Here is a 23,344-nt window from a genome sequence, read left to right on the forward strand (position 1 = left end):
ATTATTGGCTAAAGCAATAATAGTATGCTTTGTTTTAATGTATTGAAGAGGAAAATAAATATTCTAATTGTGACATTTAAAGAGCCAGACTTGGCCAGACATGGTGGCTTACACCTGTAATCCCGGCACTTTGGGAGGCCGAGGCGGGCGGATCACAAAGTCAGGAGATCGAGACCATGCTGGCTAACACGGTGAAACCCCGTCTCTACTAAAAATATAAAAAATTAGCCAGACGTGGTGGCGGGCACCTATAGTCCCAGCTACTTGGGAGGCTGAGGCAGGAGAATGGCGTGAACCTGGGAGGAGGAGCTTGCGGTGAGCCGAGATTGCACCACCGCACTCCAGCCTGGGCGACAGAGTGAGGCTCTGTCTCAAAAAAAAGAGCCGGACTTATCCATCCACACTGACAACTGTTTCACCATGAGCAGCACAACTTTCGGGCTTTTACTCAATAAAGAGTTATTGACCTTGACGAATAGTAATGTAAATAGTTACTTCAGATCTCAAATTTTGGTGTTGAATAATGTGGAAGAAATACGTTTTCCTGAAGAAATAGCTGGCATTTACAGAGATTTATCTTACGGCTGCCTCAATGCCATGTGATCTAATGATCACACCAAAATTATCACCCCGGTGCTCTTTATCCCTTTTGTGGAGATCAGGGAAACACTTGCCTGAGGTCATACAGCCAGTAGTTGGTGAGTCAGGATTTGAAAGGAGGCGGTCTGATTCCAAAGCCAGCTCTTTTAACTCTACCATGTATTGCCCCCCTAAGAAGATATTCTCAAACATCACCAGATTGTGATGTTCTCTAATGATGCTCAACATTTCATTTCAACCCTTCCAGGAAGGCTAACAATATTTTCTTTTCTGAATAAAAGGATACATTATTCAGGAGCAGTTTTGTGCTTATTAAATGCAATCAATACATACCTGCTAATTGATTGGAATTTTAATTTTTTGGTTATTGTGAGATTTAAATAGTTTAAATCTTTGAATAGTTTTTCATGATCTGAAATAAGTGGAACATGAATTGAATTTGTGAAATAACCTTGGCAAGCAGGAAATGGTAAGCCTATTGCCAAATGCTGCTCTTTTTTTTTTTGAGACTGAGTTTCGCTCTTGATGCCCAGGCTGGAGTGCAGTGGCGCAATCTCAGCTCACCACAACCTCCGCCTCCCGGGTTCAAGCAATTCTCCTGCCTCAGCCTCCCGAGTAACTGGGATTACAGGCATGCATCACCACACCTGGCTAATTTTTGTATTTTTAGTAGAGACAGGGTTTCTCCATGTTGGTCAGGCTGGTCTTGAACTCCTGACCTCAGGTGATCCGCCAACCTCGGCCTCCCAAAGTGCTTGGATTACACGCGTGAGCCACTGCGCCTGGCCAATAGTTTAAATCTTTGAATAGTTTTTCATGATCTGAATTAATGTCCTGGAACATGAATTGAATTTGTGAAATAACCTTGGCAAGTGGGAAATGGTAAGCCTATTGCCAAATGCTGCTCTGTTTTATGAGAGTGAACTCTACAATTGTGTAACAACAAGAGAAGTTTTGTCACCTTTATGTGTTTTCATAAGTGTTATTACATTTTGGGTACAAAACCATAATAAAAAATAATAAAAAAATTTAACCGTGATTTCCCTTGTGTTTTATAAACAGTGTGACTCTATCTTTTAAAATATATTTTTTAAATGCCAAGGGCAGCAATTTTTTTGTATCAGCAAAGGTTTTTTTGTTTTGTTTTATGGCTTAGTTCATGTGAAAAGTTAGTTATTAAATTAGTTCATGTGAAAAGTTGTTAGTTCGTTCTCATTCTGATTATAATCAAAAGCAATAAATTAACTTACTTATTAGAAGTCATCATTTGTTGCCAAATAACAAGTTTTATCATCAATTTAGACCTTTTCAAGGGGGAATTAAATTCCAGCAGTTGAGTTTGTACTTGTTAAGCAATTCACTTTTCATTTTCTATCTCTTCATTTCTTATGGCACGACTAGTTTAAAATACAGAATCATATTTTAAGAAAACACCAAGCCTCTGTCAATGTTGTATATATGGAAAGGTTTTTTTTTTTTTCCCCAGTGAGCCATGAGCCAGTTATTGGGGAATACTAAGCAATGTCAAATATAAATGTCCTCATCAAGTGTCATTCAGTTGTTCTGTAACTTTATTGGAATCAGTACTAGCAAAAAGTTTTGTGTCTGTCTATGCTGAGCCCTAGTATGATCTGTGAACATTATGCTCCTACTTTATTCCTATTCTTACTCTTTTCAACATGTAAACAATAGTGTTTTTGTGTTTGGACTACTGTTCTCCCTTTTATTTTTCAGTCCAAGGACCTTGGAATCCACCTAAGTAGTCTGACTTGTGTTGTATTTCACAGACAAATTACCAACTTTCTTCTGCTGTTGGTCAGCAGTGCTGAAGAACACGTTTTAATTTTTCCTCTTCTCTAAGTCTCCTTCATTTTACTGTTTGCCTCAGGTTTTCTTTGACCTTTTCCTTATTATTTACTGCCTCATCACTTTGACTAGCTTCCTTCTTGCCAGCTTTCTTTAGCTTGCTTCCATTCAGTATAGTAATTCAACTCTTAATCCACAGATCTGTTTATTGCTGTCTTCTGATTTTGGTAGCACCTGCCCTGATCTCCATAATTAGAAAAAAATGATGATTTTCATATGTAACTTTTTAATCATATTTCATGTGTTCTGTAAAAATAATTTGACTACATTTAGTTCTTTTGAAAGTGTATTCCTTTTGTGTTAATTTCACTGGCATTTTCTCAATTGATACTGCTTATGAATTTAATTTACTTTTAATTTGAATTGGCTCTAGGTGTCACTGATTTTGAAGTTTCAGTACGTAGATAGAACCTGTATTTTCAGAATCCATGCAAATGAGTACTTTAAAGAATTCATGTTATTTATCCTCTTAACTTTCTCTTTTAGCTTATAGTTTTGAATATCATTGGAAAGGAATACTTTCAAAATTTCTAACCTTAGCTTTTTCTCTTTGAATTTTTTAATTATCCCAAAAACTTTATTCTTAACTACCAAATGACACTTTTTTGATATGCAGGTTTGCCATGCAGAACTTGAATTGGGGACTTGTTTTCAAGCAGTAAATAGCAGAATTCAGTTACAAATTCTCGAGGCACAATACCTTCCAAGCTCCTCAACACCTTTGACTTTGAGTAAGTATATCAATGGTTCAAAGTAGAATCTTCAGAAAGTGTTAGTAATAGAAAGTATTTTTTCTACGTTTCTTACAATGGAGATTAAAATCTTAGTAACTTTTATTATTTAACTTATTTACTTTAAAATTATAAGATTTCAAATTTTAGCCATTGTGTCTACCTTAATACAGTGGTCTCTTGAGTGTTATCCAGTTATGACCTCTCTGCCTTTGATACTGTTTTTTATTTGGCTCATCAGTTCATACAGGTTGAATGTCTAGAGGATTCTCAGTTATATTTTACCCCCTGAAATGATTTATCCTCTCTCTAGGTCTGTGCCCTTTGTGGAATGCCCTGCTAACTAGAAACTTAATTGTAAAAAATATATATATCAAGAACAAACCTAGAAACACTTTTCCCTCCCTGTGTTTTGTGTACAACCAGGGGTTGTGATACTTTGGTTGCCTAGTCCTAAAGATTTGAGTTGGGGTAGGAGTGTCCCTTTTCCCTACTAAAAGAAGGGAACTATCTGGGGGCAGGCAAAAGCAATGCATGTTCACTGTAACTAGAAAGACTGAAAATAAATGAAACTGAGCATTCAATTCAAGAAGCTAGAAAAACAACAAACACAAATTAGAAGTAAGATACTAAAGCTAAAGTTGAAGGTGACAGATATGGAGACAACCACAAAAGGCATAATCAATAAAACTAAAAGCTGTCTCTTTGAAAGAATCATTAAAATAGACAAATCTATAGCAGGTGAGATCAAGTGAAAAAAATAGAGAAAACATGAATGATGTTCTGAGCAATGAAGAGGATATAATTTCAAATTCAGAAGAGATTCTATCATATATAAAGCAATACCATATATAACTATACCAATTTATTTGGGTATCTGTGAAATAAATGACTTTCTGAGAAATTCAGTGGTTGAAAGTAGAATCTTAAGAAGAGGAAGAAAATCTGAATAAAAGAATAACCATGAAAAGGTAGTTAAAGAACTGCCTCTAATAAAAGCACTAGGCCAAGGTAATTGTACTGGAAGATTCTACCAAATTTTCAAGGAACATGTAATTTTTATTGTATATAAGCTGCTCCAAAGCATGAAAAGAAGATGGAAAGAGTAATTTTGTGAGGTCAGCATATTCTTGATACCAAAACAGAATGGACAGCACACACAAAAAGTAATTATAGACTAATGTCACCTATGTAGATAGATGGAAAATCCTAAAATAAAAATAAGCAAATAAAACCTAACTTGGAATAAATCTTCAGGACTATATCTAATTAATTCTAGGAAACAAGGACAACAGCTGTGGTTTATAACGGGCTTCCCTTAAAACAGCTCATCAGGATGACCACAGCTCTTCATTCTATCAATCTGATGGTCGGATCTCAGCCCTCACTTTGTGGCTCCCTCCTTTCTAGGAGTTCTCACTTTCTTGCTTCCCTGGCAGCCCAGCTCTGTCACCTCCAATTAGTCAGACTGTACTTTCTGCTTGAGCTGTAGGCGCTGTGTCAGTCAGATAGGGGACTATGCTTAGGTGAAAAGCTGTATCAAGCTGAATTTTACCCAGGGAAGTTCCCATCTCTTACCAGTTGACTTCCCTCCAATTTCTTTCTGCTTTTAGTGTTTTTAAATTTTTTTCCAAAGTTGATAATTGTTATTTGTGGGAAGGTTAGTTTATACAAACTTTTCTGCCATTACTGGAAGCTCTACATCTCAAATATATTTAAAGTATAGATTTTATCTAGTGGGCATATACTTAATTCCTGGAGTCTTTTATATTTTACTTATATAAAATTGTGAAATAAATACCTCCAGCTGTCTAAAAAATTGACACCTCTCTTTAGTGTGATCCTTTTCAGTGTGCACTCTTTTACTGTGATTGTTGTTTATGCCTCCATTTCCAGTCTTTAATGGTATTCAGCCACAGAAAGATTAAGTTCATTTAAAGTTACAGTAGTAATATGGCCAAAGTTATAAAGTTGACTAGAGCTGTTTTCTGTTATGGTTGTAGCTCATCGAACATTTAAAAGTGACTTATCCATATTTTTACAATAAATGTTATATATATAAATTCCAACTTGGATGTGTATATACACACCTTTATATGGTATTTTGAAAAACATTTTATAAACCAATATTTCTAATTTTTAAGGTTTTTTTGTGAAGGTGGGAATGTTTAGCTCGGGAGAGTTGATTTACAAGAAAAAGACACGCTTACTGAAGGCCTCCAATGGAAGAGTCAAGTGGGGAGAGACTATGATTTTTCCACTTATACAGAGTGAAAAAGACATTGTTTTTCTCATTAAGCTTTATAGTCGAAGCTCTGTAAGAAGAAAACACTTTGTGGGCCAGGTTAGTAGGATTTTTTATCCTTCCTTGTATTTTTCTATGCATTCAAACAGTCATTTAACAAAGAGAATACAGGATAATATTAAAGTCGAATAGAGTACAGTTCTTTAGCATCATAAATCAAAATTCAATGTTGCTACAAAAATCAAAACTTGTCAGACTTTTTGCTTTAATACAAATACTTGGAATTTCTGAGCAATCAGGTTTATCTTTAAATATGTTTTTTTCTGAGCTTTTTTACTTTAAAAACGATGAGAATTATTAGTTTTTCAGTACTACTGATTTGTTCCTTGTGGAAGGAGGGAACATTAAGTATTTAAATCAATTTCTTAAGACTTTGAGTATCAAATTTACTTTACTTTGTTTAATCTTTGATGTAATGTTTAACATGGGCACTTTTTATATGCTCTTACCTGAGTTATGTTAGTTTTGAATTCCTAGAGCATGTCCATTTTAACAGTGGTTGTGATATTATTTAGTTAATACTACTGTCTGAATTATTTTAAAATATTGGTATAATTTGTGTAAAACACCATAACAGTTGCTAACTTGCAAGTCTTCTAGGAACTTGTTTCCTTTCCTTACTCTGAATAGACTAGTGGTAGCTATCCATTATCTTTCACCTTAATTACAATTGTTTGAACCATATTTAAATTCTACAATCTATATTATTGGTTTAAAAGCTTCAACTTGATAAGATATTATTAACAATCTGCATGAAATCCTCAAATTATATATGAATTTTCAAAGATTGATATCAGCTCTTTGATTTACTTTTTAATACATATTTTTACATAAAATATTAATAAAAATGTTGTCTATCATTTGCTATTTGGAAAATAACTTGAATTCAAGAATTCATATAACCAGCATACTTTTGAAAGCCATTAAGCCTATGAAGTCAATTCAGTTCAAGTTTTCCTATATCATCAAGCCTCAACTTAATGGTATGAATGGAATAGGAAATTTACTTGAAATGATGTTCATGATAACATTTGTGGTGATTCCACTCTCTTGGCTAAGATTTTAGTTAGAATAATAATTCTGGAAAGGTTCTTGCTGGTCATCTGCTCCCTATGGCTTATCTGGTATAGCCTTAGGAGGAACCATGATCGGGTAGCCAAAGGTGAACTTAAGGTCTTCCACCCCTGTATCAACCAAAGTACTCTAATGTCTGTTTTACATACTGGGGTTATTTGTAAGATTTCATTTGAAAGGAAGGTTCTTTAGACCAAGAAAGAAAAGGAAAAAGCTTTAAACCAATGACCTGCTCTAATCTCTTAGAAACTGAATCTCAGAGAAGTTAACTCCAAGGTAAAAGCATTTGTTAGTGCTAGAGGTAAGGTGAGAATTCAAGTTTTTTTATTCCTTGTCCTCATAAAGGTTCATAATAATATAATTATGGTGATGTCTTTTGTATAATTTGCATAATACTATGTATATGTTCACATGTAGTATTTAAGTTACATAAGTGATGGGTACTATGAAATTACTATTGATCAAGAATGACTATTTATTAGATTTTAATTGAGATTATGGTTTATTTCATGTAAAAGGTCCTTTAAAATGCACATTCCTTACGAATCTAAGTTGAATCATGATTAGCCTCGGTTTAACTGATCTTTACAAGAATGTTTTTGAGTGGTCGGTGTCAGTTTTAAGTTGAGCTCCTAGATTTCTTGAATAGGAAAGGGGATACTAATATCCCCAGTTATTAGTATTTTATTAGTAATAATAGGGGAAATGATTTTGTAATATTTCACCTTGAAATTTTTTTTTTTTTTTTTGAAATGGAGTCTCACTCTGTCGCCCAAGCTAGAGTGCAGTGGCACTATCTTGGCTTACTGCAAGCTCTGCCTCCCGGGTTCACAGCATTCTCCTGCCTCAGACTCCCAAGTAGCTGGGACTACAGGCACCTGCCACCACGCCTGGCTAATTTTTTGCATTTTTAGTAGAGATGGGGTTTCACCGTGTTAGCCAGGATGGTCTCGATCTCCTGACCTCGTGATCTGCCCGCCCCGGCCTCCCAAAGTGCTGGGATTACAGGCGTGAGCCACTGCGCCTGACTGCCTCACCTTGAATTTTTTAATTGAATTGAACCTTATAAACTAGTCTTCAGAATGACTAAACAGGTTAAATGTTTTAGCATTTAAATGTCAAATAGAGAAATCAAACTGACTTTTGAAAAAAAGAAAGATGTTTAATTTAAAATATATGAACCAAACTTCCAAATTTCTTCCATCAGTAAGAGTAACTAACTGTCTGAACTTAGTTATTATTACTGTGTCAAGTACAATGATTGTACTTACTTTCCTTTACAGATTTGGATAAGTGAAGACAGTAATAACATTGAAGCAGTGAACCAGTGGAAAGAGACAGTAATAAATCCAGAAAAGGTTGTTATCAAGTGGCACAAATTAACTCCATCTTGAAGACTTCACATATTAATTTGGTGAAGAATTTGACATTCTTTTAGAAGACTTATGATTTCAATTTGCTACCAATGAGAAGAGACAAATCAATATATTTGTCAATTTATGGGAGCTATAATTACAGTATGTAATGTATCTGATAGAAAATTTGATAAGAAAATATAATGAATTTTATCAGATATTCAAAGTAAAGGAAATGTTTTAAAACTGCAACAAGAGACACAGACAGTAAAATCAAAGGATAGTATTAAGATGACTAAATAAATTATAAAGTCTATGAGAATATCAACCACCGATAGTTCTTTCTATATTATGTTTTTGCTTTTATATTTTAAGCTTTACTTAGATATTCAAAACCTGGTATAGCAAGTCTCTTAGTACTATTGATATTTAGAAGACTTTAACATTACTTCAGTGCTAGGCATTATTGATTGGGTCTTGGCTCCATTGTTTACCTCTTGCTATATATTTTCTCCTGGTAAAAATGAATTGAACCATTTCAACTATTTTCTATATTGGGGGAAAGTTTGTGCCCTGTGTTTTATAATTTTTTACCCATAAGACATCACATTATCACTTTGTAAGCTACTTATCTCCAAGAAACTTCAGAAATAGAAAACTACATTTTGGCAGGAATAATTGAAAACACCAGAAGGTTGAAGTTTAATTGGAAACCCAGAATATACATACTTTGCTGTTTTCTTCCCTCAAATATTTTACTATTTGTTTTATTTGGAGTAAAAGTAAGAGAATCATCCATATGGTCTATCCTAATTCACAGAATTAAATGAGCTTAAATAGCAAATTCAGTATTTTATGATAATCAGTTCTTTGTTTTTAGTTTTTAAAATTTAGATTATTCTATAATTTACAATATTTGAGTATTTTCCCATTTTTTTTTTTTATAACCATATCTGATTATACTGTGTAACAAATAAGTATTTTCTATTGCAGTTTTCTTTCCAGTACTTTAATTAGAACTCAGTATTTGGAACTAATTTCAGTTTAATTGACCATAAGAACCATGGCCAAAAAGAACAGCTTTTTGGAGAGGCAGATGACATTATACCTGATTTTAGAAAATCTCACTTTATTTTTGCTAATAAGTAGACCAAGTGCTCTGTGTTCTCAGTCTTCCCTTCCCCCCCGCCACATTCTTACTTTGTCCCACACATGCAGAGATAGATGGTGATATTTTAGGCCAGGAGTATGCCTTGCTATAACCTAAGCATGCCTTCTTTATTCCAGCTCCTATGTTCTATGTATATCATTAACATTTTCCCAAATAGGCACTTAATTCTCCTTTCCCTAGGTGCCATCTCCTCAAGCTACAAAATGTCCATATCTTATATCCCCTTTGCTTCTACTGCCCTGATTTTGTGGTACCAGTACTCTCTGCCACTGAACATTTTGAAATACTTTTGTTTTAGATTTGTAAAAAATGACATATAGGTCAATACTGACATGGACTTTTAAGATAAATCACCTGTGTGATACTATTTTGAATCTGAGACAAATACAAGTTTTAAAAATTGTTTTTAAAAATAGACTTTTTTTTAGAGCAGTTGTAGGTTAACAGAAAAATTGAGAGGAAGATAGAGATTTCCTTTCTCCCCCAACAAAGCCCTCAACAGCCTCCCACGCTATCAGTATCCTGCACCACAATGGTACATTGTTAGAATCAATAAACCTACTCTCAAATATCATTATCATCCAAAGTTCATGGTTTACATTAGGGTTCGCTCTTGGTGTTATACATTCTATAGGTTTTGACAAATGTATGATGATATGTATCCATCATTATAATATAGAGTAGTTTCACTGCCCTATACATCCTCTGCAAATGCAACTATTTTAATGGGTACCAAAGAAGTAAATGTATTTACTGGCTTTCAGATAATAAATAACAGGCTTTATTGTTTATTTTTAAAGCTACAATTTGTTTTAGCTGGTTTCTCTGTTCTATTAATGCTTTCAGTTTCCAAATTTAATATATGTAGTCATGCATTTAACTCAATATTTAATTATTTTATTTATTTAATTTTCTATATTCCTTTTTTTTTTTTTTTTTTTGAGATGGAGTCTTGCTCTGTTGCCCAGGCTGGAGTGCAGTGGTGTAATCTCGGCTCACTGCAAGCTCTGTCTTTCTCCTGCCTCAGCCTCCCAAGTAGCTGGGACTACAGGCGCCCGCCACCACGCTGGGCTAATTTTTTGTATTTTTAGTAGAGACGGGGTTTCACCATGGTCTCGATCTCCTGACCTCATGATGTGCCTGCCTCGGCCTCCCAAAGTGCTGGGATTACAGGCATGAGCCACCGCGCCTGGCCTATATTCTTACAACATGTGTATGATGTGTAATTTAAGGAAAAGCTATGAATTCTTGGTTTCTTAGAGTCCTAAGTAAATAAAACAATAAGAAGAAAACCTTTAACGACCTTTCAAGTAGAGAAGTATTGATGCAACTAAGATCCTAAATGTTTTAATTAGTGTTTACTTAAGCCTTTTTCGGGTGAGGACGTACTAACACTGGTTATTTCCTTGAAGCTTTATGTGGATCTGTAAATAGAAATCCTATCTCCTGCTAATAGGTGCACACATATTGTGAGAAAAACATTAGGAGCTGGTAGTAAAAAATGAGATTCTATGCCAAAATAACTTCTCTTCATATTTGCCTAGGCATTTCTTGACCTTTACCCACTTACAGCAAGGAGAAGGGAATCATCATGATGCCACATGACCAAAGGAAACCACAGAAGGGTTCTCATTGATAGCTGATAGCTTGCACAGTGCTGATTCGTAACAGTGGATTTACTTGTAAGCTTTCAGATCAACACAAATAGCTGCAGCCTGGGTTAAAATATAACATCTGTATTTGGCTTTTTTTTGCATGATTTTTAAAAGCAGTACTCCTAGGGAAATGGTCTCTGAAGTGTATCAGTTTCATCTCTTACCAAGACTGTTAAGAAGAAACTAGTGGGATTTTGAACAAGTTATGTAATTGTGGTCTGAAAAGAACCTAAACTGAAGTTCTGTTTAAATATAGTTATATGAATTTCTCTGATACTAATGTACTCAACAACCAGGTGGAAATTATATCTCCTGTAACATTTTCTATTTTTGTTTAATCAAATATTTGCTTATAAAGGATTTCAGAAATTTGTAATAAATGTCAGCTTTTGACATCATGGCAGTAATCGACATTTCAAAAATATATATTTTCTTTCTGTGTTTGGTTGGGTGTAATGAGGAAAGTACCTGATAAAATGTCAGAGGGCACTTTCTAATGTCTTGGTGCATAAGGTATAATTTTTATTCAGAATTAAATTTCAAATGTTTGCAGTTTTGGCTAAAACATTGAGTTGAAAGAATTATGAAAAGTGGGCCCATATGAAGTACCATGTTCATTTTGAAATATAGATTTAAGATTTAGAAATATATTAAAAGAGTTAATGGAACCTCCTAAATTGGATTTTATTTTGTGGGTGAAGAATTGTAGGAAGATGAATGTGGCCTGCATTTTTAGTAATCTCCTAGTGGATTTTTTTTTAACTTAGTACTTTTTTATTTTTAAGTTTTTAATCTATAAAAAATGTGGTTTCTATAAACAATGATTACAATAAATCATTATATTAAACTGTAGGACTCTGATAATGGCAGTAGATGTCTAGAAAGAAAGTTCTGGGCTGGGCACAGTGGCTCACGCCTATAATCTCAGCACTTTGGGAGGCCAAGGTGGGCGGATCACAAGGTCAGGAGATCGAGATCATCCTGGCTAACGCGATGAAACCCTGTCTCTACTAAAAATACAAAAAATTATCCAGGCGAGGTGGTGGATGCCTATAGTCCCAGCTACTCAGGAGGCTGATGCAGGAGAATGGTGTGAACCCGGGAAGAGGAGCTTGCAGTGAGCTGAGATCGTGCCGCTGCACTCCAGCCTGGGCGACAGAGTGAGACTCTTCTCTGAAAAAAAAGAAAGAACGTTTTGTATGTCTTTTCAAAGGATAGAAAGCTATCTGATTCTATGCCAAACTAAATCACCAAATGAGAATATGACTTTTAAATGGTGATGATGTTTATTCAGTATTGAGTTTCATATTCTATGCTGTGGGATTTGGTTCTGGGTCACTGTCTTTTTTTTTTGAGATGGAGTCTCACTCTGTCGCCCAGGCTGGAGTGCAGTGGCACGATCTTGGCTCACTGTGACCTCCGCTCCCAGGTTAAAGCAATTCTCATGCCTCAGTCTCCTGAGTAGCTGCGATTACAGGCACCCACCACCATGCTCGGCTAATTTTTTCTTTTTTTTCCCTTTTTTTTTTTAGTAGAGACAGGATTTTGCCATGTTTGCCAGGCTGGCCTTGAACTCTTCACCTCAGGTGATCCACCTGCCTCAGCCTCCCAAAGTGCTTAGATTGCAGGCATGAGCCACTGCTCTGCCTTTAGTTTCTGAGGCAGTAGGATGATAAAAATGTCTGCCCTTCATGATAGGATACTTATTTTAGCAGAAATAAATTTGGTTGATTGTGGTTTAAAATTGTCTTTTAATTTCTGCGTCTTTCATCTTTCTTGATTATATAATGTATGAAGTCAATCTTGAAACCACATTTTAAATGAGCCATTTTATGTGATATATTTAATAATGCAAAAAAATCTAGTACTTCACACAAAGAACCATGCTTTATGCTTTCAGGGATACAAGAATGAATAAGCCATCATTGTTTACATTGAGATTTTATATTTAGGTAAGTAAATGAAACAATATAAAGCAAGATTCTAGGAGAAAGCAGAATTTAAGGTATGAACAAAATGTTTTAGAGGCTCAGATAGAGAAAGAATTTAATGCACCTGAAGGAATCAGGAAAGGTTAGGTAGGTCCCTGACCTGAAACACACAAAACCAAGCACTGCTGATTGCACTGACTCTGCCTTCTTAGCCATCTTACTTCATTTGTGTTGTCAGCTGACTCACCCTGAAAAAGTTTATACTTTCTTTCACTCTCTTCTAACCTTTAGCCCACCTGCTGCTTTTTTTGCTCTTAGTAGAAGATCTTATGTCATGATTTGCAAAGAAAATAATGTCAGGTTTTCCTCCAACTTCCTACCACCATATTCACAAACTTGTTTTTACCCATATCCATCCTTTCCCCCATTATGTTAGAAAGCCAGTGCCTCCTTGTGACTTCTGAATCCAGTCCTTTCTGCTTTCTCTGGGATTTTGTTACATTTGTTATGCCCATTCTCTCCTATTTTTGAGCCATTCCCTCTCACTCTACTGGATTCTTTGTTTCATCTTTGAAACCTCTTGTGTGTGGCTGTCTCAAAATTGGTTGGTGATGTGTTTGATGCAAAGAACCCTACAGATACAGTTTTGGGGGTTAGGTTTTTGTGTTGATGAAGGAACCTATGTAAACTTCAAAGGCCTGAATGTTTATGTCCCCCCAAAATTCGTATGTTGAAATGCTAACCCCTAAGATGATAGTATTAGGAGATGTGGGACCTTTGGAAAAAGATTAGGTCATTAAGGCATTAGTAATTAGGCTGTTAAGGGATTAGTGCCCTTATAAAAAAGACCCAAAGAAAGCCCTCGCCCCTCGGCTAAGGTTACAGTGAACAGATGACTTTCTATGAGGAAGCAAGCCTTTACCCAAAACCAAATCTGCCGGCATCTTGATATTAGACTTCCCAACCTCCAGAACTATGAGAAATAAATGTTCATTGTAAGCTACCCAGTTCATGGTATTTTGTTATATCAGCCTGAATAGACTAAGAAACATTACATAAAGCAGGAGCCAATGCAGCATGCTCCCCTTAGAGGTGTGTCTTCCCAGGTTCCCAAAGCTTTTCCTGGGTGGGACTGCTATGGTTGAGTCTACGCATAGCCAATGAAGATTCTCCTGGGCACCAGAAGCTCTTTTTCATTCTCACAGGAGTTTCTTTCCTCACTTTCCTTCTTCCACCTAACTATTCCCAAGCATAGCCTTCATGTCTGCTTGCTCAACAAGTGTTAGTAACTGGTAGTCTACAATCCCAACAAATTCTTGAGTAATTATTGGAATTTAAGTGTAACTAACTCAATGAATAGGAAGGTTGGTTTCTCAGCATAGCATCCGTTAGGTCACCTTTCTCTATGGTTTCTTTCTTAAAAAATATTCCTAGACCTCCTCTCCTGTTCTAGATTCTGCCTTATCTGTTCTCCCCTTTATAGATAATTTCTAACCACTCTGTCCTTAGTCCATTCTCTTCAATCTTCCATCCTCACCACTCCACCAGAGTTCATGTTAAAGTCTTAATAAATGCTATTATTATTTATTTTCAGCTATTTTTTCCCTTTATTCTCATCAACTTTATTAACAATAGCTTTCTGTCTCTCTCTCTCTCTCTCTCTCTGCCTCTCTCCTTGAAACCATCTCTTCCTCTGACTTTCATGTCATTATGCTCTGCTTATATTTTTAAACACCTTCCTAGTCTATTCTTTTCTTCTGTGTTTGGCTCATCTTCATGCACCTGACTTTAAAAAGTAGAAGTTCTTTAGGACTCAGTCCTAGGCCTTCTTTTCTTGTCATTCCACACTGTTGTCCTGGGCAACCTCATTTGTTTCCATGACTTGAAATGCTATCTACTGTCTAAAGGCTGGCAAATTTACATCTCTACCCAAATCTTGCTGTGGGTTCCACTGTCATATAGCTAATGTGGACATCTTTTCTTGAATGTGTTCTAAATCAAATTTTTGATTTCCCGTTCCTACTACAAGTGTGATCTTCACTTTTCCCCATCTGAATAAAAGGCACTATCATCCACCTAGTTGGTCATCCCAGAAACCTATTCATTGAGTTAATTACACTTAAATTCTAATAATTATTTAGGAATTTGTTGGAATCATTTTCTACCAGTTACTAACACATGTAAATGGAAAAACTATTTCTCTTTCTATATTCTGGATGTGCTGGGGGAAGAATTAAAACAAATAAAGCTGTTTCTCTATTCTTACAGTACTTCTGACACCAAGTGTGTGGGCTTTTCCCACCAAGCAATTCTTTAATTCCCTGTGGACACCAACTGGGTGTTGTGTAATTTACCTTAATTCCAGCACTACCCAGAGTTAGCACAGACCCCACAAGTTAAGGTCTCAGTTCCACAGACTGCCCCCCACTTCCTATGCCAGTCGTAAGTAGCAGGTCTCCAGGCTACCCACAACTTTGGTCTGACTTGACTACAAATTGGAGCTTCTCATGACACTTCAGGTTTGATAATTTGCTAAAATTGCTCACAGAACTCAGGGAAACAGTTTATGTACATGTCCAGTTTTTTATAAAGGATTCAAGTCAGGAACAGCCAAATGGAAGAGATGCATGGGGCAAGCCAGCGGGGAGGGATGTGGAACTTCCCTGCCCACTTGGGGAGTGCCACCTTGCAGGCTCTTCGATGTGTTTATCGACAGTAAACCCTCTGGACTTCATTTAGGATTTTTATGAAGACGTCATTACATAGGCATGATTGATTAAATAATTAGCCATTGGTGGTTGAACTCAATCTCTACCCACTCTCTCTTCCCCAGAGGTTGAGGGGGCTTGGGAGATGGACCTGAACATTCCAACCCTCTAACTATATTTTTGTTTTCCTGGCAACAAGACCCCTATTCTTAGCGGCTTTCCAAAAGTCACCTCATTAACATAAACTGGGATGTGGTTGAAAGGGGCTTGTTAGGAATGACACAAGATGCTACTTTAACCTTCATTACTCTGGAGCTATTTCAAGAGCCAGGGACAAAAACCAAATATAAGAAAAAATACCTCATCACACTTGTTGCTTAGGAAATTCCAAGCGTCTTAGGTGTATTGATGGTACAGTGGTGAGCATAGCTGCCTTCTAAGGGTTTTAGGAGCTCTGTGCCAGGAGTCAACAACAGAGACCAAATCTATATTATATCAGTATCACACCTTGGAACTCTTATCTCCCATACTCAATCACCCTGTTCTGAAATATATATCCTAAATAGATCTTGAATGCACCCACTTCTCCATCTCCACTGAAACTTCTCTAATCAAAGGCAACATCATCTCCCACCTGTAGTATTGTACTTTCCTTATAATCTGATTGTCACACTTCGGTTCTCGGTGCTCTTAGTGTGAAGTCCAAAGTCCTTAACACAGCCTACAAGGCCCTTGTTGGGGATGACAGACTTTTCCTCTACCCTCTTATATTCAGTGAATGGGAGCCTGTTAATCAAACTAACAAATGACAGGTTAACAGGAGAAAAGATACAATTTTTATTAATGTTTACATGCAAGAATATTCACAGAAAAGTAAAACTCAAAGAGGTAATTAGACTAGGAGTTTATGTACCTTTTTAATAAAGGAAAGGAGGTTTGGACTTTAAGAGAGAAATTGTGGGGAAGTGACTAGGAAATATATGGGGGAACTAATGGAGGATAAGGGTTATTTTAGTTAGGTCTGTTTGTGCAAACTCATCTCAGTGTCGACTCTCCATCTCTGGTGATAAGTCACTCCTCTTCCTGGTCCACGGAGTACAGAGGACACCTTCACAAAGTGTAATTTATGCGCCCTGCTTTTAGGCAGCTAAGGGGACAGCAAAGAACTCTTCCTACATCTATTGTTTCTCAGTTGCTTTCAGCTCAAAATCTTTATGCCAGAGTGGCATACTTTGGGTGACATATCCTGATCCCCTTTCTCCTGTTGTGTTGTAAGGAATAATTGTGTTATTTAAAATGGGTTGGGTTTTTTTTTGTTTGTTTGATTTTTTGATGATCGGTCAGATGCAGACATGTAATAACACCATGGAGAGGCATGTGAAAATGAAGGAGATTTATTATACTGACAAGTCCTGGAAGAGGGAGGCATGGCATGCCATGCAGGGCGCATGTGGGAGGAACTCTCAGGGAGTGAGCTCACCCAAGCAGATGGGGAGCAGAGAGAGGCTCAGGGGAAGGACCTGTGGACAAGGGCTTTGTTGGTGGTCAGGATACAATGTATAAGCAAAAAGCATGACAGTGTTTCATTGGAGTGTTTGAATGTCACTAGGTCACAGTCAGAATAGCAAAAACGAGAACCTGTGGCAGGAACCAGCCTTTCACACTGGTGCACCTGATTGCCCAGACAAGAGTGTTCATAGCCTGTTTGTGGGAATCTTGAGGCATCAAGAAAATAGGAAGTTTTAAAAATTTACAATATCCCTGTATAATCTGAGCTCTGCCTTCCACTCCAGCCTTATTTTTAAACAATTCTCCTCTTTAATCTTACTGATCTGTTTTCAATTCTTGGAGGATGGACAATACACACTTAGCTTCCTCTGAATTTTCACACGTCCTGTTTCACCTATGTGGAAGAGTTTCTCTCTTCACTCTTCCCTTTACTAAATCCTATTCTATTATTAAAGGTGCCAGCTTAAATATCTGTTCCTCAGAAAAGTCTCTTTTGACTTTTCAAGCAATATTAGATCTTATTTTCGTATACTTTATACTTTTTCTTTATAGCTTTTATCAGAGTTATGGTTAAATAGTTACTTACATAGTTGTCTCTCCTAGACTGTAATTTCCATGAAAGCAGGGTCTTGTTTATTGCTGCATTCCTGAGCCTAGTACAGTATCTGGCCTATAAGAGGTACATAGTCAATATTTGTTCATTTACGCATTTAACTGATAGGCAATGTTTTGAGTGTTAGGGATTTAACAGTGAACAAACAAAAAAAAGTGAATGAACACATAGAGTTAGGTTTTATGGCTCAGTAAAGTGGTAGTTAAGGCCAGTATCTTCTTATTGAAAGAGATAATGCTGTATAATACATTATTGCCATATTTACTTTAAAATTCATTGGTACATTTCTTAATCAGAGAGAAGAGAAATATAATAGCTTCATATCTAACTCATACTATCAAGCTTACAAAAAGCTTCTGAAATTCTAAAGTGTTTATAAGACATAATGCTAAATTTAGTGGACTGCTGAGATGTTTATCAGATTTTGCTTTATCATTACATGTTAGCAGCTTAATGTGTATCATTACTAAGAACAAAAATTATATTAATTTATTTAAAACATTTATTTTTTGCAGGGAATGAGTTAAATTTGATTTCTATATAAAGTAGGAACAATACTTAGATTTTGTCCAGCTTTGAAATTTTCTTTTTTTTTTTTTTTGAGGCGGAGTCTCGCTCTGTCGCCCGGACTGGAGTGCAGTGGCCGGATCTCAGCTCACTGCAAGCTCCGCCTCCCAGGTTTACGCCATTCTCCTGCCTCAGCCTCCGGAGTAGCTGGGACTACAGGCACCCGCCACCTCGCCCGGCTAGTTTTTGTATTTTTAGTAGAGACGGGGTTTCACCGTGTTAGCCAGGATGGTCTCGATCTCCTGACCTCGTGATCCGCCCGTCTCGGCCTCCCAAAGTGCTGGGATTACAGGCTTGAGCCACCGCGCCCGGCCGAAATTTTCTTATAAGATGTAACTAACATATTTAAGTGATCCTACATAAACAAGTACTGTAGTTATTATCTACCGGCCTAAACAGGATTTATAAGACTTCTGTAGGAAAGAAGATGAGTGTAGAAAATTGGTTAGATGATAGTTCTACTCCTGGAGGGAGAAAATGAGAATTTTGGAGACCCTTCCTGATATAATTTAGGAAATGGATTCAGGGAAGAGGCTGTAAGAGAAGCAGGCCTCATCCCATGTACATCTCAATACTAGGGACAATTTCCTCTTCCTCTCCTTATCCAGGAAGGACAGATGATAGATCTGCAGATAAAGAAGGTGAAAAGGATTGCTGAGTAATGTTTTCTTAAGTCATAATGAAAAAGAACCCTGGGAAGAATAGATGGACAACCAGATAGAGGCCTTTAAGACTAAGGGAAGTTTATGGAGAATATCTAAGGATGGAAAAGTAAGAAGGTAAGAGTGCAGTTGTATAGTGACCCTATATGCTTCCTAATTCTATATGCATTTTCATTTTATATAAGTTGCCTTGTCATAATTCAGATTTCCTTCAGAGGAATATATACAAAATTCTTATATTGCCCCTTCCTCTTCTCCTTTCCTGCATTGTTTCCTCCTGCCCTCCTTCCTCCCTCTCTCTCCAGTCCCTGCTATTTGCCAAAACTCCTGCTCAATGTTTTGCTGATTGAAAATCTGAAAACTAGTTTGGTCTATGGTAATAAAAATCACTGGCTCTCGTGCCTGGAAAAGACCCTAAGAGTCCTCTACTGTAAATGCTCAGCTAACTAGAACATAGCAATATTTATTTTCAACAAATATTTATTGGGCAGCTACTTTGTGCTGCTCATTTCAGGTGCTAGGAGTACAACACTAAGCAAAATAGACCAAAAAACGCTGCCCTCATAGAGCTTATACTTTAGTGAATAAATCAGAATATACAGAATATTTTCAACTAAAATATGATGGGTTTCATGCAATGAATGAACAAATAGAAAATCAGAACACGGGGTTTCACCGTGTTAGCCAGGTTGGTCTCTATCGCCTGACCTCATGATCCGCCCGCCTTGATCTCCCAAAGTGCCAGGATCACAGGCGTGAGCCACCATGCCCGGCCCCAAGATACTGGGCTTTTACAGGGGAATGGCCACATCGAGGGTCAAGAAAATTACTGGTCTTTCCTTCTATATGACTGTTCTGTATGCCATTCTTCATCACTGAATCTCTTTCTGTCTTCAAATGCTCATTTTAATAATGTACTAATGCATTATTATCCAGGTTTTTTTTTCCCAAAAAAAGATGCATTTATTTTTTAAAAAAATTTTTAGTTTCAGGGGCACATGTGCAGTTTTGTTATATAGTAAATTATGTGTTGCAGGTGTTTGATGTACAGATTATTTCATCACCCAGGTAATAAGCATGGTATACCTGATAGGTAGTTTTTTGATCCTTGCCCTGCTTCCACTCTCTACTCTCAAGTAGACCCTGGTATCTGTTGTTCTTGTCTTTGTGGCCATGTGTACTTAATGTTTAGCTCCTACTTATAAGTGAGAACATATGATATTTGGTTTTTCTGTTCCTGCATTAGTTTGCCTAGGATGATGGCCTCCAGCTCCACCTGTGTTGCTGCAAAATACATGATCTTGTTCATTGTTATGGCTGTATTGTATTCCATGATGTGTATGTACCACATGTTCTTTATCCAGTCTGCCATTGATGGTAATCTAGGTTGATTCCATGCCTTTGCTATTGTGAATAGTGCTGTGATGAACATTAAGTGTGCACATATCTTTATGGTAGAACAATTTATATTACTTTGGGTATAGACCCAATAATGGGATTGCTGAGTTGAATGGTAGTTCTGTTTTAAGTTCTTTGAGAAATAACCAAACGGCTTTCCACAGTGGCTGAACTAATTTACATTCCCACCAGAAGTATATAAGCATTCCTTTTTCTCTATAGCCTTGCCAGCATCTGTTATTTTTTGACTTTTTAATATTAGCCACTCTGACTGGTGTCAAATGGTATCTTATTGTGGTTTTGATTTGCATTTCTCTAATGATAGTGATATTCAGCATTTTTTCATTTGGCTCGTTGGCCAAGTGTATGTCTTCCTTTGAATAGTGTCTGTTCATGTCCTTTGCCCCCATAAAGAGGTATATTTTTATATAAAGAGGTACTATTATATACCTTTATATACCTATAAAGCTATATATTGGTTACTTTATATACCTATAAGAGGTACTATTTTCCTTGAGCTACTTTTTTTCTCTTGAGACAGGGTCTCACTCTGTCACTCAGTCTGGAGTGCAGCGGTGTGATCATAACTCACGTGCAGCCTTAACCTCCTGGGTTCAAGCAATCCTCCTACCTCAGCCACTTAAGTAGCTAGAACTACAGGCATGTGCCCCATGCCTGGCTCTTTTTTTTTTTTTTTCTTTTTTTTTTTTGAGACAGAATCTCGCTGTGTTGCCCAGGCTGGAGTGCAATGGCACAATCTCAGCTCACTCCAACCTCCGCCTCCCAGGTTCAAGCCATTCTCCTGCCTCAGACTCCCGAGAAGCTGGGACTACAGGCTCCTGCCACCATGCCTGGCTAATTTTTTTGTGTTTTTAGTAGAGACGGGGTTTCACTGTGTTAGCCAGGATGGTCTCTTATCTCCTGACCTCGTGATCCGCCCGCTTTGGCCTCCCAAAGTGCCGGGATTACAGGCGTGAGCCACCATGCCTGGCCCCAAGACACTGGACTTTTACAGGGGAATGGCCTCATCGAGGGTCAAGAAAATTACTGTAAGTGGTAGGATTTGGCTTATGATAATGTGTGTGTATTTGCATATACCTGAGCTCACAATACACATGCCATTTATCTTGTAGAATTAGAAAAATGACATGTTTTCCTGAAAATGAGGGAAATAAATGATCAACAGGGTAAGAAGACTGGTGGAAATATTGTAACAGAATTGATCACAGTCAAGTGTGTTTCTTTGCCTAGTCCAGAAAAAAACTAAGCTTGACAAATAAGGAAGTTTTCCCTTTCCTAGTCCAGAAGAAACTAAGTTGTAGACACAAAACAGTAAAGTGTTTGGGATAATGCCATGGATTCTTTGGCTTAGATTATATGTGGTTGTACGGAGGCGGATCTGCTCATTGTGTCTCGCATTCTGTCTCGGCTATGTGATAATAAATGATGAATTCTCAAGGAGTTTCTATCCCTGCTTCCTTCTTGGAAGCTGATAAGGTTAAAATATTTTTTTTTCCCTTATGGTTTACCTGGGTGTGTGAAAGAAAATAGTTCTTGACCTTTTTTCTTCCCTAGCATATCTGAAGGGTATGACACATTTCCATCACTAATAGTGAGTCATACTAGCAATAATTTTCACCTAGCTTGTGAATCTTGAAAAAAGCCCCCAATTATTGAAGGAGGTAGAACATAGTGAAATACACATACATACCTAGTCTATGTTGTTTTATCTTCAGGCAGTTCACACATGAAAATGTAATCTGTTCTTTTGAATTTCTTAATCACTTTTTCCATATTAATCTTATTGCCTAGATAATTCCTATGCCCCAGGAATAAGGAAAATGAACAAGATATACTTACTTTATTTTTTGAAATCAGAATGTTGGAAGATATTAATATTTTGGTCTTCGGGCCACATTTGGAAAACTTTGGTTTAACCACTCAAAATATTAATTTGTAAAGCAGAAATAATAATTCTTTTCAGGACTCTGTGTGATTGTGATTGGTTGCTATAAGAGAAGTAGATGAATTTGGTTGTTGTTTGAGAAAGGAGATGAGAAAAACTTGGGGAGACCAAAACAACTCAGGATGGCTTCACAGTCCTTAAGTCTAGGCCCTCAGTTTTACAAGGCTTGAATTTTAATTTCATCAGGATGCTAATAAATTAGGGGAATTAGTTCAGCTAATAAAACTTTCCAAAGTCTGATGTGCAAACTGTAATACTAGTTTACTAGTTTATAAATGGAAGATTGTCCCTTCCAATGATATAAATATTTATGTCTGCCTTTACAGCACCGCTGCATTGTATCAGGGCATGCATGAAGTTGAATTTTAGAAGCCAGGTAATTGTTTGGGGAGCAAGCAATCAAAGCAAAGGGAAGTGGATTGTAGACAGAGGTATTATCCAGGCCACGGCGCGGCCAGTGTAACATCCTGCCTCAAACAGGAGTCTGCTGAAGATCCTTACTGTCAGATGCCCAGATTTAGTGTCTTTCTCTTGGAGAGCACAGGACTTACACTGTTTATACTGTTTCTTTGACCGTCCCATTTGCTATATTTCATTCTAACCATTCCCACCTGTTTACAGAATCTTTGGCCAGACAAGTTATCGTTTAATTGATGAGATTTCAACTTGCTAAGTTAAAATCCCATTTTACGATGTCAACCAGAGCTGATACCTGGGTTATCTGAAGTGCAGTTTTAGGAACTCTCTCCACTCTTTGGTAATAAATAAATGTATGTCTGAAGTCTCTAGGTTTGCAAAATTTCATCTATCAACAGCATTTGAAGTATTTGACGTACTTGATTATACCTTCCGTAACACATTTCTTCACTTTTGAGAAACGATTTTTGGGGTGTGGGGGTTCCTTTATTACTGTATTAGCTAGCATGGCAAATATGGCATTGTCATCCAAAGGGTAAGGAAGCTAAACATGGTTTATATTGTAGTTAGTTGGTAGGCTTCATACCACAAGGAAAGTAAGAGAAAATTGTTAGCGTAGAATACCTCTCTGGTTTGTCAAAGACTATTTCAGGTCATCATCATAGTTATGTGAATCTGCATCCCAAGAATATGTCAGTTTGGAATTTGGATGCCTGGAACGGAGAGATTCTAGCCAGTGATGTGTTGTTATAAAATAACTGTTTCTTTCTTTCCTTTTTTTTTTTTTCTTTTCTTTTTTTGGTAGAGATGGAGCCT

The 23,344-nt window shown here is 36.8% G+C and overlaps 1 protein-coding gene and 1 long non-coding RNA gene across 3 annotated transcripts in view; one reads left to right on the plus strand and one right to left on the minus strand.

The window, feature by feature from the left end:
- Positions 1-9,905, plus strand: part of TC2N (tandem C2 domains, nuclear) — a 57,754-nt gene extending 47,849 nt beyond the window's left edge. For both annotated transcript variants that reach the window (XM_011949406.1, XM_011949405.1), the window contains 3 exons: positions 3,083-3,197; positions 5,342-5,541; positions 7,860-9,905. In XM_011949406.1, coding sequence (XP_011804796.1) covers positions 3,083-3,197; positions 5,342-5,541; positions 7,860-7,970 — 426 coding nt within the window. In that variant the 3' untranslated portion in view covers positions 7,971-9,905. The remainder of the gene's footprint in view (positions 1-3,082; positions 3,198-5,341; positions 5,542-7,859) is intronic.
- Positions 9,521-11,194, minus strand: LOC105517041. The gene is made up of 2 exons (XR_001002596.1): positions 10,297-11,194; positions 9,521-10,015 (listed from the first exon to the last, which is right to left on the minus strand). It is a non-coding gene; the product is annotated as an uncharacterized LOC105517041 (long non-coding RNA).
- Positions 11,195-23,344: the final 12,150 nt, after the last annotated feature.

This window comes from Colobus angolensis, unplaced genomic scaffold, assembly GCF_000951035.1.
Source record: "Colobus angolensis palliatus isolate OR3802 unplaced genomic scaffold, Cang.pa_1.0 Scaffold3, whole genome shotgun sequence".
Taxonomy (NCBI): Eukaryota; Metazoa; Chordata; class Mammalia; order Primates; family Cercopithecidae; genus Colobus; species Colobus angolensis.